Source organism: Biomphalaria glabrata, chromosome 2 (genome assembly GCF_947242115.1).
Source record: "Biomphalaria glabrata chromosome 2, xgBioGlab47.1, whole genome shotgun sequence".
Taxonomy (NCBI): Eukaryota; Metazoa; Mollusca; class Gastropoda; family Planorbidae; genus Biomphalaria; species Biomphalaria glabrata.
In genome coordinates, this window is record NC_074712.1 from 34,276,133 (window position 1) to 34,301,725 (window position 25,593).

The 25,593-nt window shown below is 36.9% G+C and overlaps 1 protein-coding gene across 1 annotated transcript; it reads right to left on the minus strand.

Annotated features, from left to right (window-relative positions):
- Positions 1–293: 293 nt before the first annotated feature.
- Positions 294–23,818, minus strand: LOC106069730 (ionotropic receptor 25a-like). The gene is made up of 10 exons (XM_056021170.1): positions 23,675–23,818; positions 22,768–22,863; positions 19,321–19,506; positions 17,295–17,456; positions 15,279–15,573; positions 12,093–12,286; positions 10,281–10,413; positions 8,998–9,235; positions 6,271–6,535; positions 294–1,205 (listed from the first exon to the last, which is right to left on the minus strand). The coding sequence occupies exons 1-9, from the start codon at positions 23,816–23,818 to the stop codon at positions 6,298–6,300; spliced, it is 1,686 nt and encodes a 561-aa protein (XP_055877145.1). The 3' UTR covers positions 294–1,205; positions 6,271–6,297.
- Between the last annotated feature and the right edge of the window lie 1,775 nt (positions 23,819–25,593).

The window sequence follows — 25,593 nt, forward strand, 5'->3', positions numbered from 1 at the left end:
AAAAGAAATAATTGTGCAAAATTTAGGTAGATCCGAGATAGGGTGTCAGAGAAATAACGTGTACAAACTTTTGACCAGACAGACATGTGTTGATTTAAGCTTTGTAAGAATGAACTTCTAGGGAAACAAATATTGAGCGTTCACACATTTCCCTCTAGCACCCTGATATTTTGAGAGAAAGAATGTCAATAAAAATATTCGGTCATTTATTTCACATCAACAACGTCTATATGTCCATTTTGGCGACTGGTTTAAAAAAAAGTGAAGGCTAAAGTAAACACGTCAAGGTTGACCATGAGTAGAAGTTTATTCAAATATATTTGTACATGTCTTATCATGTGCACGATTGTTGATGTACAATGTAGTTCGTTCATATCAGGAAAGATACAAAAAATCGTAAAGAAATGGACACGAGCTAGCTAGAGTTAAAAAAACAAACATCATATGATTGGATTAGTCTCATTCGAAATGATTGGATTAGTCTCAATTGAAATGATTGGATTAGTCTCAATTGAAATGAGACGCTCGGGACAGCTTTAAAAAAAAACTTAAAATACGTATATTTCATACTGTTGATATTATATTTCATACTGTTGATAGTATATTTCATACTGTTGATAGTATATTTCATACTGTTGATAGTATATTTCATACTGTTGATAACTGGTTGCTTACTTTAATTATAAATGACTATGCTTTGTCTTCCGGTCAAATGGCTTTATTAGGATTAGGTTGGATAAAAATGATGACGCTTATGAACGAAACAACTAATGCTCAGCTGTGGCTTTAAATCTCACTTATGGATTAGACTGCTACAATGTGATTATCACTATGTGTCTCTGTGATAATCATCTCATTGATTTTTCTTTCTCTTTTCATTTAAGGCCTCGTTATCTACCTCACCATCCTCCTACCTCATCTTAGTATCTCACTTATTAGGTCACGCTCTTGCCTTTTTGTTTTGCCTTCTCTTGAACCGAAATCTAAACAGCCTCAAACTTGTTCATTGAAACTATTGAAACAGCTAATAGCATATGAGATCATCTAGCTCTAGACTGTTGGGCTAACAGATAGTTTTTCAGGAACGCCAACAATGATCTGTACGTGTGACGAAATGTCGGCCAAAGAATATCAGCATTGATTTCTTCTGCAGTCAGCAGGTTGAGCCAATATCTCTAGCCAGGCAGACATCTGGCTCAGGACTTCTGTAGGAAAATAAATATAATAAATGAATGAATCTTGCACAAGACTAAAAAAATGTTATCATCTTAGGATAATGTTTCTTAAGAGGACGAGATGAAGAGAAAAATATTGGCTAGATTAACGATTTAAAACGATTTCATTTCTTTCCTGTCACACATTACAAGACGGCTCATTGGTATAGCAAGACACGTCTTCAACTAAGTCTAGTCAAATGTATAAGTTCACAATCAGCCGAGGGATATAAGTATGATAACAATAAAATCTTAATTTTAAAAAAAACTATTTTGTTTTACACATAAAGACTTTTTAAAATATTCTAGTTAAGGCCTAGATTTAAATGTGTATTAAAATGTCGATCAAAGAATAAGAGATGTTTTTTCTCTACTCAGGAAGTATTGAATCTTTTTGTTCGATGACATTCAATCAATACATAAAAATAGGTTTCAATTTATTCTAATGCAAAGACTGACATGCTAGCAGATATTAGGTCACATTTTAACGAACGTGTTTCAATGTTAAAATATAGTGTGTGTGTGTGTGTGTTGATCTCGTCTACCATTGGAATGGAGTACTACATTTGGGTGTGGCATCAAGTCTGAAAATAACAACAGAGCTTTAAGTTTTGGAAAATCTCCGAATGATTTAAACTTACCAAATCAGTTTTCACACTTAGAGCCTGTAATGGTCAAGTCATTAAATGTGTTAAATGAAAACGAGGCTAATCCATCCACAAAATGCACATTGAACACGATTTTTGTCCCAAGTAATAATTTGATTGAGATCTTCCCTTATTTTCGTAAAACGTTATTTGTTCTGTTTAAGATTGTTACCTCCTAGTGGACTGCGGAGTCAATGTCACCTACTCTGTTTGTCAAATGTAAATAAAGGTTGAATTGGAAATGCAAAGCAGAGGCGAAAAAAAAGCGTTAGGCCTAGTTACATAATTGACGCGCCTGAACAAAGTACATTAAAATTAATTTAGTTACTATAATGTTACATCATAAGATTGTTATTACATATTTAGTCTAAGACAGTATGAAATGTAATACACTCGACAGGCAATGACCAGTTAAAGACAAAGTCGATAATGACTTTAAAACACGGAACATACTCAAGTGTATAGTATACATTGATTGGATTGACCTAGTAGTGGCACCTGGAAGTTTCAAACACGGAACATACTCAAGTGTATAGTATACATTGATTGGATTGACCTAGTAGTTGCACCTGGAAGTTTAAAACTCGGAACATACTCAAGTGTATAGTATACATTGATTGGATTGACCTAGTAGTGGCACCTGGAAGTGCACCAAACCATTTTTCTTTTATTTATTCATCTATTCTTTGACAACTTTCTGTGATTGAGATTGCAACCAAGAATTGTCCAGTTTGTGCTTATCTATCGCACTGGTATGTCACAACCTCTTCTGTTTCGCTCTTAGACCTTGGTCTAATACAGGTCTACAAAGCTTCTAAAATATTCTAAAACGACTAAAACTGTTGCTGCTCTAACTCTCGCCTAAACAAACAACTTCGATGCTCTTTGAATGCCATAATGAGCTATAAAGAGACATGTGTTGGACAGATGGGTGGGAGACTTTGCCTGTTTAAAGGACGAAAGTATGTCAACGGAAAGTTTTTTTTTGTTTTTTTTTTTTGGGGGGGGGGGGGGGGTTGGTATGTGTAAAAAAAGGCTCTTAATTTAATGTTTGAAAGACCGGAAGAAATGTCAATTTACTGTCACAGGAAATATTGTCAATTTACTGTCACAGGAATAAATGTCAATTTATTATCACAGGAATAAATGTCGATTTACTGTCACAGGAACAAATGTCCATTTATTATCACAGGAATAAATGTCGATTTATTATCACAGGAACAAATGTCGATTTACTGTCACATGAACAAATGTCAATTTACTGTCACAAGAATAAATGTCGATTTACTGTCACAGGAACAAATGTCAATTTACTGTCACAGGAATAAATGTCGATTTACTGTCACAGGAACAAATGTCAATTTACTGTCACAGGAACAAATGTCAATTTACTGTCACAGGAATAAATGTCAATTTATTATCACAGGAACAAATGTCAATTTACTGTCACAGGAATAAATGTCAATTTATTATCACAGGAATAAATGTCGATTTACTGTCACAGGAACAAATGTCAATTTACTGTCACAGGAACAAATGTCAATTTACTGTCACAGGAATAAATGTCAATTTATTATCACAGGAATAAATGTCGATTTACTGTCACAGGAACAAATGTCAATTTACTGTCACAGGAACAAATATCAATTTACTGTCACAGGAATAAATGTCAATTTATTATCACAGGAACAAATGTCAATTTACTGTCACAGGAATAAATGTCAATTTATTATCACAGGAATAAATGTCGATTTACTGTCACAGGAACAAATGTCAATTTACTGTCACAGGAACAAATGTCAATTTACTGTCACAGGAATAAATGTCAATTTATTATCACAGGAATAAATGTCGATTTACTGTCACAGGAACAAATGTCAATTTACTATCACACGAACAAATGTGAATTTACTATCACAGGAACAAATATCAATTTACTCTTACTGGAACAAATGTCAACTTACTGTCACAGGGACAAATGTTAATTTACTGTCACATGAACAAGGTTTTTATCGAAATAGATCTAGATGCTAATTTCTTAAAATCATACAATCTTACATTCAGCACAATCATTAGAGACACAAAGATAAACTACCGAGAACATGAGCGTACGAGAGAGAGAGAGAGACAGAGACAGAGAGAGAAAGAGAGAGAGAGAGAAAGAGAGAGAGACACAGAGAGAGAGAGAGAGAGAGAGAGCTTTAAGACTCCGGTTTACTAAGTGCGAATATTTAGATCTACTTGTTCCAAAATTATTTAGACTAAGTTCATTAGTCTCTACAAAGCGTATATCAAGTCACTCTGTCTGTTTGTCTGTCTGGTATAATTGTTGTACACGTTATTTCTCCTACCCCCAATCTCGGATCAAGTTGAAATTTCGCGAAATTATTTCTTGCACCTGACAAGACAAAATTTTTTTAAAAATATAACCAATTAGTTATTTGGTATTTAATTAGTTTGTTGGCTTTTGAGCAAGATAAAGTAATTATACTCGACAGATGTGGTGGTATTAGTTGAATTAGTTCCCTTTATACCTTGTGAAGAGAATTAGGTCGTTGCTTAAAGTTTGAAAGTGGTTAGTGTAATGGCTTGAGGAGACAAGAACTTCCAATTCAAGGCGTAGAACCTTTTTTTTGTTTAAATAAAATGCATTTACAAAGTGATCACGGCAACATTAACCCAGATAGCCCATTCTTTCTACCTTTCCAAACTGGTCCAGACTAGTGGTAGAGCATTGATAATATTAAAAGCAAGAAAATGTGCTACATAAACACTAGTGAGTAGTGCTACCATTATAAAATTGCATAGATTTAAAATAAATGTTTAATTGCATGACTGATTCAAACTAATAAGGAAAGTATACTTAATATAAACATTTTTTAAATATTTTTCTTTTTCTTGTTTTATCTCCATTTTTATGTCTGCTATGTTCTCAAAGCAAAATATATTTTTAAACAATCTTTTTATAATTGTCATTGAATTTACAAAGCTTAGAAGTTAAAAGTCGTGAATTGAAATTGATCTTCTAATTATCGTTCTTTGTTTCCATTTCATGTTCAAATAAAGAGTTCATTTACAAACATCTTTGTTTAAAGCATAGTAACATGCATTTCATAAAAATAAAAGTACTTAGCACAAACAGTCGAAATAATAACAACCCGAATAGGAGGGTGATCTTTTAAAACCAAATTTTTATACTTGAAAACTTGCGCATGGATTATAATTAGTCCATTATAAACCTATATTTTCAGAATAGACAGTCGCTATAAATTGTACACCATGATCCCAGATAATAAATATGCATTGTTCGAGCCCACGATCCCACTAACTAGAAGTTCTCTGTAACCTCTGTGTGCTCTAACTTCCTTGTTTCTCTCTAAACAGAAGTGTTTTATTTTCTCATGTTGACGCCGTGTCCTTAACATTCAGACTTCCGACTGGCTGTTACGGACATATAAGATTTGCTGTCATGAAAGATCGAGTTTCAAAACTAGAGCAACTTCAATGGAAGAAGAGGAGAGAGTTTTAAAGAGCGAGAGAGAATATGGAGTCGAAAGAAAGAATAAGAGTTAGCGCGCATTAGAGATTCAGAGAAAGAAAAGAAGACAAAAAAAAAACAACAGAAACGAGTCACGTGTTTAGCCCACGTGAGACATGCTAGCCAATAGAATCGCATGCCAGTGACACCAGCAAGGCACCAAGAACACTAATGATACATCCGTCGATTGCTGAAACTAAATGAGACCTCGTTATGAGGATCTAATTCCACTTTAGACACAACGCGACACACGAGAAATGTTTTGTCCAACATTTTGTGAAGGTGAAATCTCGGGTTACTTTTTTGATAGCGTGTCAGTGGCTTTCAGTGGTCGAGAGATCAAATGATTTGAAAGTCACTGTATAGAAGGAGTTTATGCACTGTCTAGATCTTTAAGTACGCATTAGGCTAACTCGAGCTTTCAGTGCATATTAAATAAATTCTTCATTGAACGTTGGTTCAATATTTCTCTGCAGATTAACTAGATCTTTCAGTGGACATGACTTAATCGTTCAATGCACATTGCACTCTGCTTTTAAGAGAATCTAAAGAATGTGTCAGCTAATGTAATTTCATAATTTTGACATTTACCTTTTTTTTTTCGCTTTTCCATAGCCTAGGAGATGAAACAATCAGCAGCAAGCTCATCATACTCAGATGCTAGTTATTGCATTTGTTTTTAGCCAAATGTTAATAAGGGTGTCGTGTGGCCAGCACAACGATCAGCTACACTTACCGTTACAGATAAATGTGTAGGAGGTCGAATTGAATAGACTAGAAAACATTCTCAAAACACCTGATTGTTTTATGGCTCTTGACCAACACGTAACTAGGGTCACTGACCATCAGACAATAACATAAAACAACTTACTCGACATGGACGAAACGCAGTCTGGTATCAAAGAACTTGTACTAAAAGACTTACTCCAACTTGAAAGCGATTGGCCAGCACGCACTCGATCAGAAGCCAGAGAGATCCAGACACAACTCCAACGCCAGCCACGAAGAATGTCCCAGATAGTGAATAAAGATCAAGGCCTGTGTCCCCCGTGTCCTTGTTACAAGTAATTCCATTGGTTGACCACCACTTTAAACGGATTGACCCTAGAAGCCTTTCCTTCTGTAATTTTAGAATTCTGTCCAATGAAAGTAGGCAGAACATTGAGGTGTAGGGAAACAAAAATATGTAGCACTTATCTATACAACAAAATCATTGCTTTAGAACTATTCAAAGGAGTTTCTGGGTTTATGATCAGCTCTCCCGTTTCCCCCTAGGGTTATTGGATATCATTGTGGTTATAATATTCAGCACTGGTCGTTAAAAAAATGAAAGCTGGCGCTCATATTACTAAAGCTTTTTTCTTATTGGCTCTTTGTCACGGGAGACCATTTGGTTAATTGCTACATAGAGACAGGGGAGAGAAACGAGAATGTTCTCGCTTTTGTTTAGGTTTAGTTTGACTTGGGAAATAAAACAAAAAATCTTGTCATGTTGCAATTTTTTTTTTTGCATTCAAGATTTCCACAATCTTTTATCCTTACTTTATATAGCACATCTTGCACGCTCCTATAGCAGTGTATCTCGAACTGTGGAACGCATGCAACCGATAATGCTTGAAGTCATTGTAACACATAGTTATAAGGTATCCATATAACCCATTGAGCAGTGGTAACATCGGATTATCATTCTACATCTTTATCATTATGTTGGTGCGTTCAGATCAAATAAGGAAGCTCTCAATATGGCCTTCTTTCTAAAGGGGCGTTATGGAGCCAGTGTCTTGTTTAGGCTTCTTCATGCAGTTTTGAAGTCTCTGGTGACTCTCCACAAGAGCACATTTCGCTACTTCCAATGTTTAGCTGCCGGAATCTATGTGCTGGTCCTTGTTGATATAGCTTATAATAGACGTTTGTCTTTCTTGTGATTCGGATCTATGTTGTCTCATTCTGCTGGTCCTTGTTGATATGGCTTATAATAGACGTTTGTCTTTCTTGTGATTCGGATCTATGTTGTCTCATTCTGCTGGTCCTTGTTGATATAGCTTATAATAGACGTTTGTCTTTCTTGTGATTCGGATCTATGTTGTCTCATTCTGCTGGTCCTTGTTGATATAGCTTATAATAGACGTTTGTCTTTCTTGTGATTCGGATCTATGTTGTCTCATTCTGCTGGTCCTTGTTGATATGGCTTATAATAGACGTTTGTCTTTCTTGTGATTCGGATCTATGTTGTCTCATTCTGCTGGTCCTTGTTGATATAGCTTATAATAGACGTTTGTCTTTCTTGTGATTCGGATCTATGTTGTCTCATTCTGCTGGTCCTTGTTGATATAGCTTATAATAGACGTTTGTCTTTCTTGTGATTCGGATCTATGTTGTCTCATTCTGCTGGTCCTTGTTGATATAGCTTATGATAGACGTTTGTCTTTCTTGTGATTCGGATCTATGTTGTTATCTTTCTCGTTTTGTTTTTCTTAATCTTTTATATTTTCCCATCAACGTTACTTTTTATTGGATAATTAATTATTACTTTTTAATTGTACCCTTTAGTTATTTCGAGAATTGATGTACTTCCGGTCACTTGACAGTTTGGCGTGGCACACAAGGCTTCTCGGCAGTCCTTTCTTCAATTTAAGTCATGGTTTCTCTCAAAGAGCTAGTAAGTTTCCTGGAGTTTGAACCGTTTTTACCGCTTGCAATCCCTTAAAGAAAGACATGCTTGTCAACTGGAAAGTGACAACGCAGATACAAGACTCACGGAGCAGAGTTTTGAACGCCGGATCTACCGTGATACATGATTCGCTCTAGCGTACGTCTTTATTTAAATCATTCGAATACGTTATTTTTTGTTTTCTCAAGGTGAAAGGCGAAAATGAAAGATTCACTGGCAGTTGTTCTTTAGTTTACTCACTAAGAGGTACTTTAGATTATTGGTCCTCACTAAGTACTCCTTCAGTTTACTGGTCCTCACTGAGCGGTACTTTAGTTTACTCTCTAAGTGATACTTTAGTCTACTCACTAAGTGGTACTTTAGTTTACTCACTAAGTGGTACTTTAGTTTACTCACTAAGTGATACTTTAGTTTACTCTCTAAGTGATACTTTAGTTTACTCACTAAGTGATACTTTAGTTTACTCTCTAAGTGATACTTTAGTTTACTCACTAAGTGGTACTTTAGTTTACTCACTAAGTGGTACTTTAGTTTACTCACTAAGTGATACTTTAGTTTACTCTCTAAGTGATACTTTAGTTTACTCACTAAGTGGTACTTTAGTTTACTCACTAAGTGGTACTTTAGTTTACTCTCTAAGTGGTACTTTAGTTTACTGGTCCTTACTAAATAGTACTTTAGTTTATTAGTTCTCACTAATTGTTTCTTTAGTTTACTGGTCCTTACTAAGACACTACTCTAACATGCTCATTGTATGTAATCTCTTTTGTGGACAGGTTTTGGGGGGTGGGGGGGGGGAGAGGTGTCTGAAGAATTTTACATCTGCCTTTCGGCAGCCCAGTTAGCACAACTCAAGTCAAATCTGGAAAAAAAAATGTGTGTAGTCTACTACGGAATTCAAACTCTACCCCCCCCCCAACCACTTACGCCTCTGAAAACTTGGCAGTGTAAAGCGACTTCTCCTTGAGTCCGATGGCGTAGGGCCGAACACTGAATTGATCACCTATGGCGGTGAGGAGACAGTTCTGCCCAGTGTAGTACTGTATCAGAGGGGACTCCGTGATGAGGGCAAAATTTTCATTCAGCACTTTTTCTAAGCCGTCCTCTATTGAATTGACCAGTCCATTGTCTTGAATAGTAGCCCAGATAGTTCCGTACTTGTTACCTGAGAAGAAAACAAGTCAATACAACAACGTGAAATGGAGCTTGAAATGATTTCACAAAGAGGCTTCCTTAAGAAAAAATAAACTAACAGTTGGGCGTTAGGGCTTCAAAATGCAGTACTGCCTCAAGCCAATGAGTTGGAGTTAAATGAGAATTCCTTAAGCTGACGCTGGCAAGGTCAAGGTCAGACAGTGTTTCTATTCTACAGGTCAGGGAAACAATTGGATTGAGACTAATGCTATATTTAACAGCCTGATTTTTTGTTCCAGTTTTTGTTTTTAAGGAAATATTTAGGCATATTAAATTTTCTCATTCAAGAGAGACTTATCTTATTTTATCTTATATATTACAGGGTACCAGACAAAATAGCGCGTACAAAAAAGCGCCGACGAAATAGAGCGAACAAAATAGCGCGAAATTTCCCGACCAAATAGCGCAAGACGCGTTAATCAATGACGTAAACTCTGCCGAGTCTTTGGTTTTCCTGGCTGTGTCAGGCAACTCATTCCATGACCATGACCTGGTGGTCTTTTGGACTTAGTGGAAATATCTCCCTTTTTTTTAACAAGTCACGTTTATAGAAGCTGTATTTTACAAGAACACAATTTAACTTTACTTAATACTCGTGGGACTTTAAAAAATATTTAATTAAACAACAATATTTATTTGAATTTAGCCCTGGGAATTAAATTTAGAAAAAAAGCGCCATTGAACAAAATTAATTAGTGTGACCGATGACAAGAAATTTTATTTTACAGTCAAACTAAGAAATTTCATAATTAACAAATTTAACTCTTTTTTGTTTTCTGATTTCATACAAATCTTATTTTAAATAATAAATAAATTATTGAATGATTTAAAACCAAAAATGTTTCATTGACAGAGTCTTGGTCACAATTTCGGTCACACTATTACAATGTTGGTACATGGATCTTTCTTGAATGTCTAACTCGTATAGGATGTCTACAAAGTCCTATAGTAATGGTCAATAAGAGATTGGTATTGAGCACTAGGTGAGAACGTTTACTGACTACTTCCTGCCTTACCCAGCGGGTATTCCCACACAGCCAGACTGTCTTGGTTAGTGCTGTCAGATTTATCTAAAGTCATGTTCTTCCATCGCTCATAAAAGTCAGTTTCAATACGAGCCATTCTTTTGAAGTAGTCCATGACGCTAGACTTAGGATAGGGACAAAAGCAAAGAAACACGGTCAATTAGTTTGTTTAGTTTTTTTGTTTTATCTATTATGATTTATCAGTTTAAAAAAAAATTCCTTTGGTAAACAAGATAATGAAGTTAGTAATGAAGTTAGAGTTGTCACATAAACTCGTAAGCAGCCCCTGTGGGCCAATGCAGGTAGTAAGATATATTTTGATATTTTGATATTTGAGCAGGTAGAACATACGGATGAAATTAGAAACCACAAGCGCTTTATTTGTGTATTACAAAGCTTATACCAACTCACTCTGTCTGCTTGTCTGTCTGTATTTTAAAAGGTTTGCACACGGTATTTCTCCCACATCTAATCTCGGATCAAGCTGAAATTTTGAACAATTATTTCTTTTACCTGACAACACAAGAATCAATAAAAGAAATTAATCAATAAATTGATTTACTATTTGGAATTAATTTTTTTGTTTGGTATCTTGAACAAGGGAAAGAAATTGTACTTGACAGTTGTGGTGGTATAAGTTGAATTAGTCCCCTTGAGGACTCTTGAGCCCTTAGTGAAAATTTTTTATGCATTAAGAAACGATCAAAGACAAGTGATAGGATTACAGCGCATTGAGAAAGTGATAGGATAACAGCACATTTGAGAAAGTGATAGGATCACAGCGCATTGAGAAAGTGATAGGATCACAGCGCAATTGAGAAAGTGATAGGATCACAGCGCATTTGAGAAAGTGATAGGATCACAGCGCATTGAGAAAGTGATAGGATCACAGCGCATTTAGAAAGTGATAGGATCACAGCACATTTGAGAAAGTGATAGGATCACAGCGCATTGAGAAAGTGATAGGATCACAGCGCATTGAGAAAGTGATAGGATCACAGCGCATTTAGAAAGTGATAGGATCACAGCACATTTGAGAAAGTGATAGGATCACAGCGCATTGAGAAAGTGATAGGATCACAGCGCATTTGAGAAAGTGATAGGATCACAGCGCATTGAGAAAGTGATAGGATCACAGCGCATTTAGAAAGTGATAGGATCACAGCACATTTGAGAAAGTGATAGGATCACAGCGCATTGAGAAAGTGATAGGATCACAGCGCATTGAGAAAGTGATAGGATCACAGCGCAATTGAGAAAGTGATAGGATCACAGCGCATTGAGAAAGTGATAGGATCACAGCGCATTGAGAAAGTGATAGGATCACAGCGCATTTAGAAAGTGATAGGATCACAGCACATTTGAGAAAGCTAAAAGCTAAGCAAAAATAATTAGTAAAAATATTTCTAATCGCACAGATTTATTATCTCTACTGCAATTGAGGAGGACAATACAAAAAACTGATCCAAATTCATTGATACAATTACACTTAATATAAACTTTGTTTAAATATTTTTTGTTTTTTTCTTGTTTAGTTTTGCAGACAATAGGTGACTAGTGACCTTTTATAGCAGACGATAGGTGACTAGTGACCTTTTATAGCAGACGATAGGTGACTAGTGACCTTTTATAACAGACGATTGATAGAATACAAATATACATTATATAAAGAAACAGTTTTTACGTTTCTCTAAGCTGAGGGTTTCACAATTTGTAACTGTCAGCCTTGCATGAATACGACAACATCTCTGTTGTGCTACAAATATAAACTAATCAACAAATAAAATCCAGCAATGTGCCTACCCTGTTGACCACTGAGTACTTCATATCCGTTTGGTCCAGCAGGTCGTCCAGGCTTGAGATGACCGCTCCCATCCTGGACACTGTCAAGAAGGCGGCCAAATTGGCTGTAAATGTGGACATAATAATGATCGCAAAGAACCAAAATCCAGCCACGAGAACCCTGCCAGCGACAGAGCGTGGAGCATCGCCTCCCCCTGGACAGAAGTCAGCATTGAAAAGAGGAACGGAATTTACATTGTAAACTATTACACTAACAATTCAATGATAGGTTTCATTTTGTATCCAATGATACTATAATCGAAGATACAAATACCAGGAGCTACTTCCTCATCCCCCCCCCCTTTTATTGTACCAAATTGTTTGACGAAATTTGAATTAAAAGTTCTCACGATAATCATTAGATTGTAAATCACATTTTTAGCGGCCCATAAAGGGGAAAAGACGCTATTAGTTTTGTTTGAAATGTCTGTCCGACTGTCCGTCCGTCCCGTTTAGATCTCGTAAACTATAAAAGATAGTGAAAATCCGACATCACAATATTTTAGACCATTCAATGTTCTGACGCAACGGCTACTTTTTTTTTTCTGAAAGCGAAAAATCTAATTTTTAAAATCACTTATGCATGCAGTTTTTTAAAGAGAAAAAGCTATTCAGTATGTATTATAAGTTAGACCTAATTAAAAATGGATAGCAACCCTGTAAGCTGCATGCGGCAATTTTGTTAATGAAACTTATCCATGACACCAAAGAGATTAAGCCTTTTCAAAACAACAAAACAATTACATCAGTTATAGCACTTCAGTTAGGCCAGGGGAGGCGCGGTAGCTGATAGGTAAAGCGCTTAGCTAACGAACCGGGGGTCCCGAGTTCGAATCCTGGTGAAGACTGGGATTTTCAACTTCGGAATCCTTGGGCGCCTCTGAGTCCACCCAGCTCTAATGAGTACCTGACATTAGTTGGGGAAAAGTAAAGGCGGTTGGTCATTGTGCTGGCTACATGACACCCTCGTTAACCGTAGGCTACAAAAACAAGTGAACTTTACATCATCTGCCCTATAGGCCACAAGGTCTGAAAGGGGAACTAGTTAGGCCAGGTTCACATCTAGCTTTGCATTCACTTGCACCTATCCTTTGATATGCTGGACCGTTGGGGCACTACACAAGATCTGTCAACCTTCTTTCTCCATTCTTAGCTCTCATTTGTCTTTGATATTATTTCATTCGGATGTTCTTTCTGAAAATATTGAAGCCTGCCTGGGTTGACCACTTCGGGGTCCGATTTTGAGTTTGTGTTTCCACACAAACTCTTTGTAACTTTGTTGTTCGTGTTTTGGGGGAATTTCATAATTATGTTAATCACAGTCATCTTCTAACAGGCGCTGAGGCTGAGTGGTAAAAAAGCGCTTGGCTTCCATACCGGGGGGGGGGGGGGGGCGGGTTCGAGTCCTCGTGAAGACTGAGATTTTTAGTTTTGGTATTCATAGGGGACCTCCTAGTCCACTCAGCTCTAATGGGTACCTGACATTAGTTAGGGAAAAATAAAGGAAGTTGGTCGTTATGCTAGCCACATGACACCCTAGTTAACCGTGGGCCACAGAAGCGGATGCTCTTTTATGCAATAAAACATCGATATCTACATATAAGTCTACTTTATTGTATTTCATCTCAAGTCTTAGTGTAATAAAAGAATTTATTTTCAGTTATTTCAAGTTTTATTAGTTAAGCTATAATACTCCTACAGCGGTTTAGTTGTCTACCAGCAGTTTGGTGCTACAAGTCAACGACCGTCCACATGTCATGCATTTTTTATCAGTGACTTAAGCTCAATTACGTCGTTGGTTTTTCTGGCTGAATTAGGCAACCCATTCCATGTTCTAACTTCACTAGGGAAGAAGGAGCACTTGTATGAATGAGTCCTAGCACAAGGAATAAGCATTGTCCTTGTAGCAACAAACTGTGCTGCTCTAACGAACTTTTGTTTTCTTTACAACAAAGGAAGTTTAAATTGTAAAGAAAACACAACTAAACAACAGCCAAAATGACCCCAGCTCCTTTACATTTATTTTTCAGAAAGATTTAAAAAGAAAATATGATTTGAATCTCCGAGTTGAACTGAACAGAACAGACGATGGAGTACTTCTTGCTTGTGTACTTCTTACTCAAACTACTTCCGTTCCGATACATTTTCTCCAATGACGTCATTATCAAACTCACAAGTCATTTAATTCAAGACAAGGGGAAATAATCGATGTATCTCATGCTAGAAAGAGTTGTCCTCTAGTCAGACTAGCAATGATCTAGCTGTTGACAATGTTCTCCAGACGTCAGGTGACTTGTATTGTATTGCCCTCAGGAGATTACAGTGGCGAAAAAATGTCGGAAACAAGTGGAGACAATTCTTCATAAATAACTTTCTCCAGAACTTCTAAATAATTTTTTGTTCCATTCAAAATATACATGGGGAAAAAATACATTAATTTTTTTTAAAAAGTACGCAGGATGAAGCCGTTCGCAATGAAAGCCATCAATAATGAAACGACGCCTAACTCAGAACCTCAAAGATTTCGAACTGTAGCTTGTCACTCTGCTTTTACTGACTACAGCCTCTACCCCCTTTTCGCCCATCTCAAATTTGTATTTCTCCGCTTTCAAATGTGTATCCCACAATCCTTTCAAGAGAATCTCCAAGTGTCTCTTTTTGAAATCACTTTCCTCCAGGCGTTTTCCTCTAAAGCAATCTGGTGCCCAATGTTTTAAAATGATTTTTAAAAGTCTTTCAGGGAGCACCGGCTCAACTTCGTCTTTAGCCCAAGGTCTTCCAGCACAAGGTCTTCCTGCACAAGGTCTTCCAGCACAAGGTCTTCCAGCACAAGGTCTTCCAGCACAAGGTCTTCCTGCACAAGGTCTTCCAGCACAAGGTCTTCCAGCACAAGGTCTTCCAGCACAAGGTCTTCCTGCACAAGGGTTGAGTCACATACTATATAATTAACAAAGTTCAATCCACATCTACATTTCCGACACCGAAAAAAACATAATTATTCCCGAAAGGAAGGATTTTCTAGAGCCAAGTATTGGTCCGATAAATATAGAGTCAGGCACCGGATGTGGTCCGCTATCAGCACTACGCACTGCTTTAGAGAGTAAAAATGACTTTATGTTAGTAGGATAAATGTGAAGGTTATCCTACCTGCCATGGTTACGGCGCCCACCACAAACCACATATTATCTCCCAGACATTTCCTCGCGCCCGGATGTTCTTCACCCGGCGCCCTCTCCTGGGGCATTGGTTTCTTGGAGACAAATGTGTTGTTGTTGAAGGCCAGGGCGGGGCTCTTGCCAAGGTAGAAAGTTTGACCTAAGTTATCGGCCTTGACGTCCCCTGCACTTTTGGTGCATGACTTCAGGCAGTGGAAAGACGCTTTCTCGTAAACCCAGAGCAGAAGACTTGTAAGTAGTACGACAGAGATTAGACTCAGCCAGGCCTGTTAAACAATGATACATTTTACTTGATACAGTTCATGTAAGCATTTAAATTGATAAAGTTAATATAAACAGTTCAATTATTACAGGTAATATAAATATTGAAATCGATACAGTTAGTAATGACATTTAAATTGACGCAGGTAATATATACATTTTTTTTATTAAAATAGATAAGAGAGAACTTTTATACTAATACCAGTAATATAGGGGTTTTTTTTGTGTTGTTGTTTTTTTTTTCACTAATAAAGTAATTTAGACTTTTTGCCTAATATAAGTAATATAGACTTTTTCCTGATAAAGAATAAAAACTTTTGGCCTTATAAAGTAATGTAGATGTTTTTCCTGATAAAGTAATCGTCACGATCATCAATGGTGTTGATGTCACACTCTAAGATGGTGCTACTGTCACGATCAGACTTGAACTATATTGCACCATCAATGGTCGTGATTGCCGAGGATCTTGAAATGATCTTTCGATAAGATGATCGTATAGAAGTAGACAGATCTATGTTGATAATACGATCATACAGAATGTTGCCAATTGATAAGAGGATCATCTAGGTCTAGGAGTTACTACTTGACAAATATGATCTAAGTACGTTCTAAATTCAATGAAGAAACTTCTCTTCGTTCAAAAACAATTACTTTAATTAATAACTTGAAAACACTATACACAAATAGTTACAATGCTCAAATGTACTTGAATAACTGATCTATTCAATAATATATCTGAGTCTTGATACGAATAAAATATATATATTCTTAACTACATACAAGTTAGATCTTATCTCTACAAATCTATACAACCGACTTTAGTACATCTTTACACTAACACATTCCGTACAAGACTGCCTAGAAAATATAAAGAAAATACAAAGCTTTGGGCGAATTGCCATGTGACTCATATCTCATTGCCGCTTGGTTGAGATCTGACCAATAAATGCAACATCTACATAATAATTAATATTTTGAAACCAATGAAATTCATTTCGAAAATGAAACTAATACAAGGCTGGTTTTTCCCGAGGTAGTTGACCTTGCCGGCAGACCTTGGCTGATACAGTGTACGTGACAGTAATATAGATGTTTTTCCTGATAAAGTAATATAGATGTTTCACCTGATAAAGTAATATAGATGTTTCACCTGATAAAGTAATATAGATGTTTCACCTGATAAAGTAATATAGATGTTTTGCCTGAATAAAGTAATTGCTTTGCCTAATTAAGTAATATATAAAAGCCGCACCAACTTAAACTTCTCGAAACGTTTTTTTAAAGACTTTTTTATAGTTTGTGTGTGTATGTGTATGAGTTATTTATGACAAATTTATTGAAATAATTTCTACTCTTAGCAATAAAAACAAACTCCTTGACCTCTTTAAAAAAAACAACTTCATAAACATCTAAGAAGTGGTAATACAATTCGGGTTAATGTACTCCTGTGTAATGACAAAGTGGTAGATTATTTACACCCTATGACGTCAGTGGGTGCACTTGACATCACTAGGGGAGAGTGTTCTCAAAAGAAGTCAATCAAGTCTAGACAATTATTTATTTCACAACCATCGTACTCCATTTTGTTTCTTCATTTTCTACGTCATTATAGTGTCATTCTGCCAGTGTTTGAGAACCATCTCCACTGACAACCAACAGTTTTGTTCCCCATTACTTGTGCACTCATGCAGAACTTATATGTACCCAGTTAACATTGTGAGAATACCTGAGTTGAGAAGACATCGATGTAATAGAAGAGATTAATGTTGGACAGTTGTCGCCGTGTAATTATCTGGATCCCAGCGAAGTCGTAATAGGGCAGCGTGAAGTCTATGACGCTGTCGCGTTCGGCTGTCACCGTCAGGGCTCCGAGGATCACGTCGGCCTCCTGTAGATCGATAGAGTGACAGGTAAAACACAGGGTGATAGATGCTAATTACACCGTGGTCGTAAGCTATAAACCGATACAAGGGCTTGGAGTACTTTGTGGGCTATGACCTCATCAAAACTGTATTGCTTCATATGCTGCCACACGTGGGATAGAACTTAAAATAATTACATTGTAAGGCTGCTTTCAAACAAATCAAGGTCAGATGAACTTATGCATTACGTCACACCCAAACGTGGCCACGACTTGACCATCAATAAATAGTCATTATCATTTGCAGGCTTTGTCGAAGAAAGCAGATTTTCTTGTTGACTTGTACTTTTGTGATATCTTAAACAGGGACTCTCTAGTCCCAACGGCGATACCTATGTCTTCATTAAGTAGGGACGCTGTAGTCCACTGTACATATTCTACAAACATCACATTATTATAAACTCTCCCTATACTTATTGTACATAATTCTTTTTCATTCGCTGAATAACTTATTTTATATCCTGGTTTGTCTCATATCATTCACAAAACTGACTACAAATCAACCTTTCAAGAAATTACTTTTTATCAATGACATAATGGTCGTGAAAATAATGGTATAGACTATAGAGTCTTTATACTCTAGCGTTTTCATGTATGTGCTTAGAGTTTTGTAAAGCTGTAACAGGATGTCTTTTGCAAATTGTATAAAAAAAAATATTACATCCTAAAATTAAAACGAAAAAAAAAAAAACAACGTTTACTTGGAGGATCATAAATATTTTTGAACCCATTTTGAGCGTGAAGATGATATTGAAACTGAAACCACAAAATTAATGCACATACTAACAAAGGAAAAGTAATATGGCTAAATTAAGGGAAAGACTAAACTAGTCTAATTGGGCTAAAACCCATGACTTAAAAAAAAACAACAATATCTCAATATGCTACATTTTAATTAGCTTCTTCACGATAGACTCTGCTTCCATGTTGATAGTGCTTTGCGTTGCCTCGTTGCTCCAGACGGCTGACCAACTCTTGTAGGAGAATTACTTAGTTTTCAACTTTGACTCAACTTGACTTTCTAGAACCTTATATCCACTTTTGTAAAGGATTGAACAACTCTTCATTGTTGGTGGCAACACTTGAATCAATTCAAACTCGAGACTCTCGTGACCCCGAGTTCGAATTCAGACTTAGAGCAACTTTTTATTATTTTCAATAGCTTTTGAAAAAGCAGCCATAAAATCTTCTTCCAGTTAACCCCTTTTCCTTTCTCTCCCCCCCCCCCCCATAAAAGTGAGTAATTATGTCAGAAACTAGACACACACACACAATCCATAACAAGCCACCATTGACATGGAATTACCGTGTGATTGTCAAAAGAGCTGAGCCGAAGGCTCTTTGAGCTCTAGGCGTGTAAGCCTGCTTGAACATAACTGTCTAGAAGAGATCCAAGTCAATGCCTATGTAAGCCTGATTGAACAAACCGTTCTGTCTGGAAGAGATCCAAGTCAATGCCTATGTAAAGCAATTTCCGATACATCTGGCACTCCGGGCTCTGGTATGGCCGAAGGCCGAGTACACCTGGAACCCCCGCCATTTTCCTTTGTTGTACCAAGCTAACCGTGCAGGATTCGCCATTATTGTAACGGTCCCTTGAGGAACGGCGCATGGATTATCGACAGGGACGTGGAAGCTCTCATTCAACTCCGCTCCGTGCAATGGGAAAGCTCTCACATTCCCTTGGACACTCCCACAGGAGTTTTGTTTTGCTATTCATTTAGCCTATTTACTTCCTCTAGCGATCGTTTCCACCCGAGTGCCACTTTGAATAGCGTACACGGAACATGGAATTAATAGCTAACTTGTACGGTACAATGGCATACCTTACCCCGTTAACGATATTTCCAATACATCCATTCCAGATTCCGTTCTCAGGCATCCCATAGCCGCCTTCATCACACTCCCTGACGGTAAATGTGAATCCAACTGTCCTGGCAATCTCCGTGAGTACATCCATACTGTAGCCGTAGTAGGAGCCAGGCTCACTGGTATTGCGAAAAATAAACGGAGGCTCCTGAAGCAATAAGAAATGTATTTGTTAAAAAAAAATTCTTTTTTTAAATAAGGGACGTAATACTATTATACTTTAGTATAACATATGATGATATGTTGCTAAATTTTGAGTCATGTGTTGCAGTTGCATTTTTATAGTTTATTAGAGTTTTTGTTTTTTATATTCTAAGAACATAGACTTTTGAGAACTTTAATTTACATGAATTATTAATGAAAAATAATTCTGGATTACAAAAATCCGGCCAAAAACAAAGTGTATAACGTTATTAGAAACACTTATAATTCATAGAAGCTCACATTTCGTTACATGGCACATGTATCTGCCCGTTAATTTCTTTAAACGAAGTCCTTGTTACACATCTCCTTATAAATCAGTACTTTTTTAAATATCAAGAAACCATGACGACCCTTTTCACCCACGGGGCTATGGTCCTTGCACTGTGGTTTTGAGTCTTCTTGTGTGGCTGGTGAGTCCCGAATGTTCGGCTGCACACTAGGCAGGTTATTCCAGCTGGAGCTTGTGTCAGCTGCCTTGATGTTTTTTCTCCTTCTGCCAGCGCTGTTTTCTGCCAGTTTCCAGAACTCAATGATCTATTACAGCGGTTCTCAACCTTTTAGGCTCGGCGACCCCTTTTTACAACAATCCACTCTGCCGCGACCCCCCCCCCAACTCCGCATACACACACAACAATAAAAGAATGGATAAAAACAATTCCTTTTTTTCGATGGTCTTAGGCAACCCCTGGCAAATCGTCAATCGACCCCCAAAGGGGTCGCGACCCACACGTTGAGAATCCCTGACCTATCATGTGCATTCGTCTCCCAGGTGGCAGGGTCAATGTTGAAGACTTTCAGAGTCGCTTTGAGGGTGGACCTGACAAACTTTCTTTGTCCACCTTGTGCTCAATTTTCTTTTTGATAATTGGATGTGGTGGAGCTGTATATATATGTATATGTAGAATACATGTAAACCTAGGTTAATATGAGAGTTGTACTTGTCTGGATGTGTAACAGTCTTGCGGTGTGGTTGAAGTGGTAGTCGTGGGTTTGAACCCTGCATGATGTCATCACTTAACATACGATGGAAGATTGGACCAGTATCATTATAATACATACAAGTGTGTGTGTGTGTTTGTATTTGCTTACGAAAGTGATTGTGTTTGCGTGATATGAAGTCTTTTAAGGGTCAATAACTACAAATACAGTGCTAAAAATCGGGTTATCCCCCCCCCCCACACACACACACACTGAAACTATTATTAAATGTCTCACTCTTTAGAAGTACATGTAATGATCAAATGATTGTGATGGTAAATACATTACTCAGAGTAGCAAAACACTGAACTAGAAAACAAAAAAAGTTAAACAGGTTAATTTGTAATCTATCTATGAAACAGCTAGACGAGACTGTCTTGTTAATTAAAACATATCGTTAATGGGATCTTGTTCCATAAACTAGCTCAACTCTGGCAGAAGTATCAATCAGAAACTCTGCTTGGAGTGCATCTCTATTTCAGTGTTTCTAGTGCTTCAGTGTTTTAACTTACTCCTTGATTGGTGGCTGAGTGGTCAAGCGCCTGGGATTTTGAATTTCAGAATTTTTAGGACATTTCTAAGTCGACCCTAACCCTGGCCAAAGAAACAGATGACATTAACATCATCTGCCCTAAAGATTGTAAGGTCTGAAAAGGGAACACTTTACTAAGTCGACTCACCTATAATCGGTGCCTGACATTAGTTGGGGAACGCTAAGACACCGTCGTTAACCGTCGCCCATAGAAACAGATGACCTTTACATCAGCAGCTTTGAAAGGGGTAATTTTTTTTTTAATAGTCGATGCTAAGACTCTTGGTATCAACGTGACTGTAAACGTTAATCGTTCCAGGAAATGAGCTTTGTCCCTTGTTGTTGTTTTATTCGTTTGTTCTTTATTTGTAACCTACCAGCTCATGGATATCCCCCAACTGTCCCACAGCAAGATCGCGTACCCTAGTTAGAGCAACGCTTATGTTGTCCACTGCTATCACGTGACTATTATTTCATGATGGATGGATCTAAGACAAGGGTAGTATACTCTGCTTCAGGGCATCAATGAGATCAAAGATGGATTCTGTTAGTATAGCTTGAATTTTTCAAAAAAAGTAAAAACCCAGTTATTAACATCATGTAAGGGGAATAACAACATTAATTATTAATGGTTAAATTATTATTTCATGATTGTTTACCTTACTTCCAATAATAATTTCTTTCTTTACGGTAAAGAGGCCACAAAATTCAATGTGTTTCAAATCATTCTTCTCACTATGAAACATATTTTCTTTTAAATTAACCTTTAACAACATGAACGGTACATATGTACACATGAGAAGCCACAATGCAAGGAGTTTGTTTTTTGTTCCTTTTTGTAAACAAGTTATGTATAGAAATCAAAACCGTTTGACCAAATTTGTTATGAATGTTCTTTAAATATATTGTATCGTGATTTAGCAGAAGGCATTGGATGGCCAACTGTAGTCGCAGATAAATGCAAACGAAACATGAAGCTCCTCAAAATTGACACTAACAGTTAGGAGAAGCACTGGATAGATCCACATGGAGAACAAGGCTAATGGAAGGGTCCTGGACAGCAGATGGCATACACACCAGAAGTAGAAAGAAGGGCAAAGGTGCAACAACGTCTGATGATTACAGATGTCCAACCCGCGACCGCTGTTGTGTACTAAGGATTGGCATCCTTAGTCACATGATAAGTGTCCAAGGTAGGACAGTATACTCAGTTTATTTAAAATGTTGCTTTTCGGTGTAAAAATCCGTGCATCGGGAGGATCAATTACTACTTTCACAGTTCAGTCACAATGTCGTAATTGCTCTATTACTATTTCTTTTCATTGAAATCATCCTCCTTCCCTCAAACGATGAAGAAATCTTTTAAATGTGTTGTTCATTAAAAAAAGATCTCATAAAAAAAGCTCTGAACTAAAAAAATATTTAATGTTTTATCTTTAATAATTTTTTAAATATATATTTTGGTTAATAAATTAATTTTAAAAAATATTAATGGCCTAAATAACGTGCAGGTCTCGATGAATAACTTATTAAAGCATGTTTGTTTATGAGTTTCTGCAGTTATTATTCATTTAGTTATAAATGCCAAAGTAACCTAGATAAAGCCGGGCACATCGATAACTAGTATGGATCTAATTCAAACTTTATTCCTAAGTAATCTATTTTACACACACACACACACACACACTCACTTACAACATTAACGGTTACTGTAAGATGTGTGTCTGTGAAGGTCGCTGGAAAAGTTTGCTGGGTCAAAGTCAATCCAAAACTTTCTGACCAATTGCCAAGCTACAAGTTGGAGAAAAAAATATAACAAAAAAAAAAAACTACATCACGTGACAGACTTTTGTTTCTTTGTTTTATATTACAAACTTTGTTGGAACAAACTAGAACACAAACAACAAACACGATTAATTCCCATTCCTAAGCGTTTTCGCTTGACTGAATGTTATTTTATGAGTTGGCAACAGTGATGTATCAATGTGTGGTTCTTGATAGTGCTTAGATTTTGTCTATATCTTAATCTTTCCAAATCTTAATCGTTTCATTTTCTTACGCTTCTTTTTGTTACCTTATGCTGCCACCACATTTCTCCTTTTTTTTTTCTTCTTTTTCTATGATTCTGTTATTTTTATTGTTTCAAAAACGCAACCCGGATCTTAAAATAGAAGTGAAAGAAAGTGCAGATTTCTGGTTAAAACCAATATGAAAATCCCCAAAGTAGATCAAGCGAGACCAATCGTTCAAGAAGGCTTGACCACTGACCTGCGACGTCGCAACCTGTTGATGTTGGGCCAGTGACGTTACAACGCGCTATTGGTCGAAAGTCTAAACTACCCACACGTTGCGACGTTGATGGTCAGTGTTCTAACGATTTTTCTCGGATAAAGTCGACAAAGCGAATGTTTTGAATGGCTGACCTTACTCTGAGCACAGAGTTATGATATTTTTTTTAAAAATAAATAATTATTATTATAATTAATACATAATGTTAAGGTTATATTATAATTGTTCATTGAGGACTATTTTTAAAACATGAACTAAATACTTTCTTAGCGCCGGTCCACTCAAATGTATCCTAGTGCAGAGAGAGACTTACAAAGGTGTTGGCAAGACGATTCAACCTGTACAGTTCAAAGTGGGTGTCTTCAGTGTGAGTCACGTGACGTGACGGATAGACCTGGAATCTTTGAGTTTGAACCTGAGGACATTTAACCATTTGAAATCCTTCATTGATCCACATGTGGATATGTGTAAGATATGAATTGAAACGATCCTATAATTAGCCAATCTATTGGTCTCAATTTCGATTTTTCTTTAATTAAAGGGAAATTACAATTATCAAATGCTCACCACCCGGGTGTAAACAACATAGGACATGAGAAAAGGTGTTCACCAAATAAAGTTATTGAAATTCATGCGAGTCTGGAAGCGTTATAATATTTTGTTGATAAAAATAGTTTACATTATTTCATTATACTATTCCCGATAGTCTAGTTGTAAAGGAAGTATTGTATTTGCATATAGTGAATACAATATTTATGCAGGACTTTGGTATTCAGTTATTCCCATTTATAGTTAAGAGCTCGTTTTTTTAAATGTATTTTACTAATAACAAATATAAAAGTCCAAAACCTAAATAGACAATGGTAATATTTGTAATATATATGCATCCCTGATCAATGAAAGAGTATACTTCATCTCATTTAGAAAGTTAATATCAAGGAATCAATAAATTGTAAAGGTAGAATTAAAAAAAAAGGTTATAAATGTGTAATTTCCTCACGTCTGTTAGTTTTATAGTTTGTGCGTCATTTTTATTTTGCATCTACCTGTAAAATATAAGAATCTTAGGCAGACTTACAAATGCGTTAAACTTAATGAACATTTCTAGAAAGTGTTTTTTAATTAGTGTGACTAAGATGGGATTGATATTGACGTTCAGGATACAGGGCATTTGAGTTGAACAAACGTTCATTTTGTTTCATAAATATTTGAAACGTCGACCCTCGGCGTAGCATACGCTGCTATTTTGCAGGGCCGGCGTTATGCCACTGCAACCTACGCGACCGCAGTGGGCCCCGCACTTTCATAGGACCCGCGCTAATTCTAGATGTAAATTATTAAATTAAACCATTTTATAACTTATAACAGATTTCCTATTTACCATGAGCTCCTGGAAATCTCTTGTAATTGCAAAATATACAAAAAAGTCCTGGAAATCTCTGTGACGAACCGTTTTAGCTCACTCAAGGTATCAATCAAGTCTAAGCATTTAATTAATTTATTCACACGCTATTTTACTAATTTTAGCGATCTAGAGCTAAAACACAGCCACCACCCCTCCAATCCAACCCCACCTCCTCTGGAATCGATGTCACATTTTGCTATCCCCACCTTGACACGTGCCACACTAGACTCTTGACAAGAGTACACTCTCTCCATCTATCGTGGCAAACATCCGCTGACCCCCTCCCTCTTCCGAGAGCGGCTGGTCACTTCAAAGTGCCCATTCAACTCAACGCCTAGGGCAACGCTGTTCGTCTAGCACTAGACATTATCAAGGTATAATCTCCTTTGATCCGGCCGAGCTCTGATATTCTCTTGTCTATCCTCTGACCACCTGGGCGAACTCCCTGGACTTTCAACTCGCGCCTTCGCGCGGTGTCTATCTCCCGGAAACGCCGTCACGGTCAAGCGAGGATCTCTCTGTCAAAGACGCCGGATAGTCTAGACCACCTTTGCACTTATCTCCCGCCACCCACCCCACTCTCCATGTGTATATGGACAGAACTTCATCGTCCGATCTCATTCTCGCTGGAGAGCTGACAGGGAGCACATCTATCTCTTGCTTGAGCTCTAGACTATTTTCATTCCCTTATTTCACTTTGGATTGGTGGTATGTAACTTACTAAAGTGCTTCAGAATCATTTTACTTAGTAATGTATATATATATATATTTGTGCATTTATTACTACATTATTTGTGTACATATTTGTGCATTCCTGTCATGGATAA

Bases quoted from the DNA above. Each gene is read 5' to 3' on its own strand.
- LOC106069730 (XM_056021170.1), bottom strand. From the start codon at position 23,818: ATGTGGATCAATGAAGGATTTCAAATGGTTAAATGTCCTCAGGTTCAA. The intron at 10,414-12,092 runs GTAGGCACATTG...CCCTATCCTAAG, and splicing joins AGTACTCAGTGGTCAACAGG to TCTAGCGTCATGGACTACTT. The intron at 9,236-10,280 runs GTAAGGCAGGAA...TTTTCTTCTCAG, and splicing joins TGTGTGGGAATACCCGCTGG to GTAACAAGTACGGAACTATC.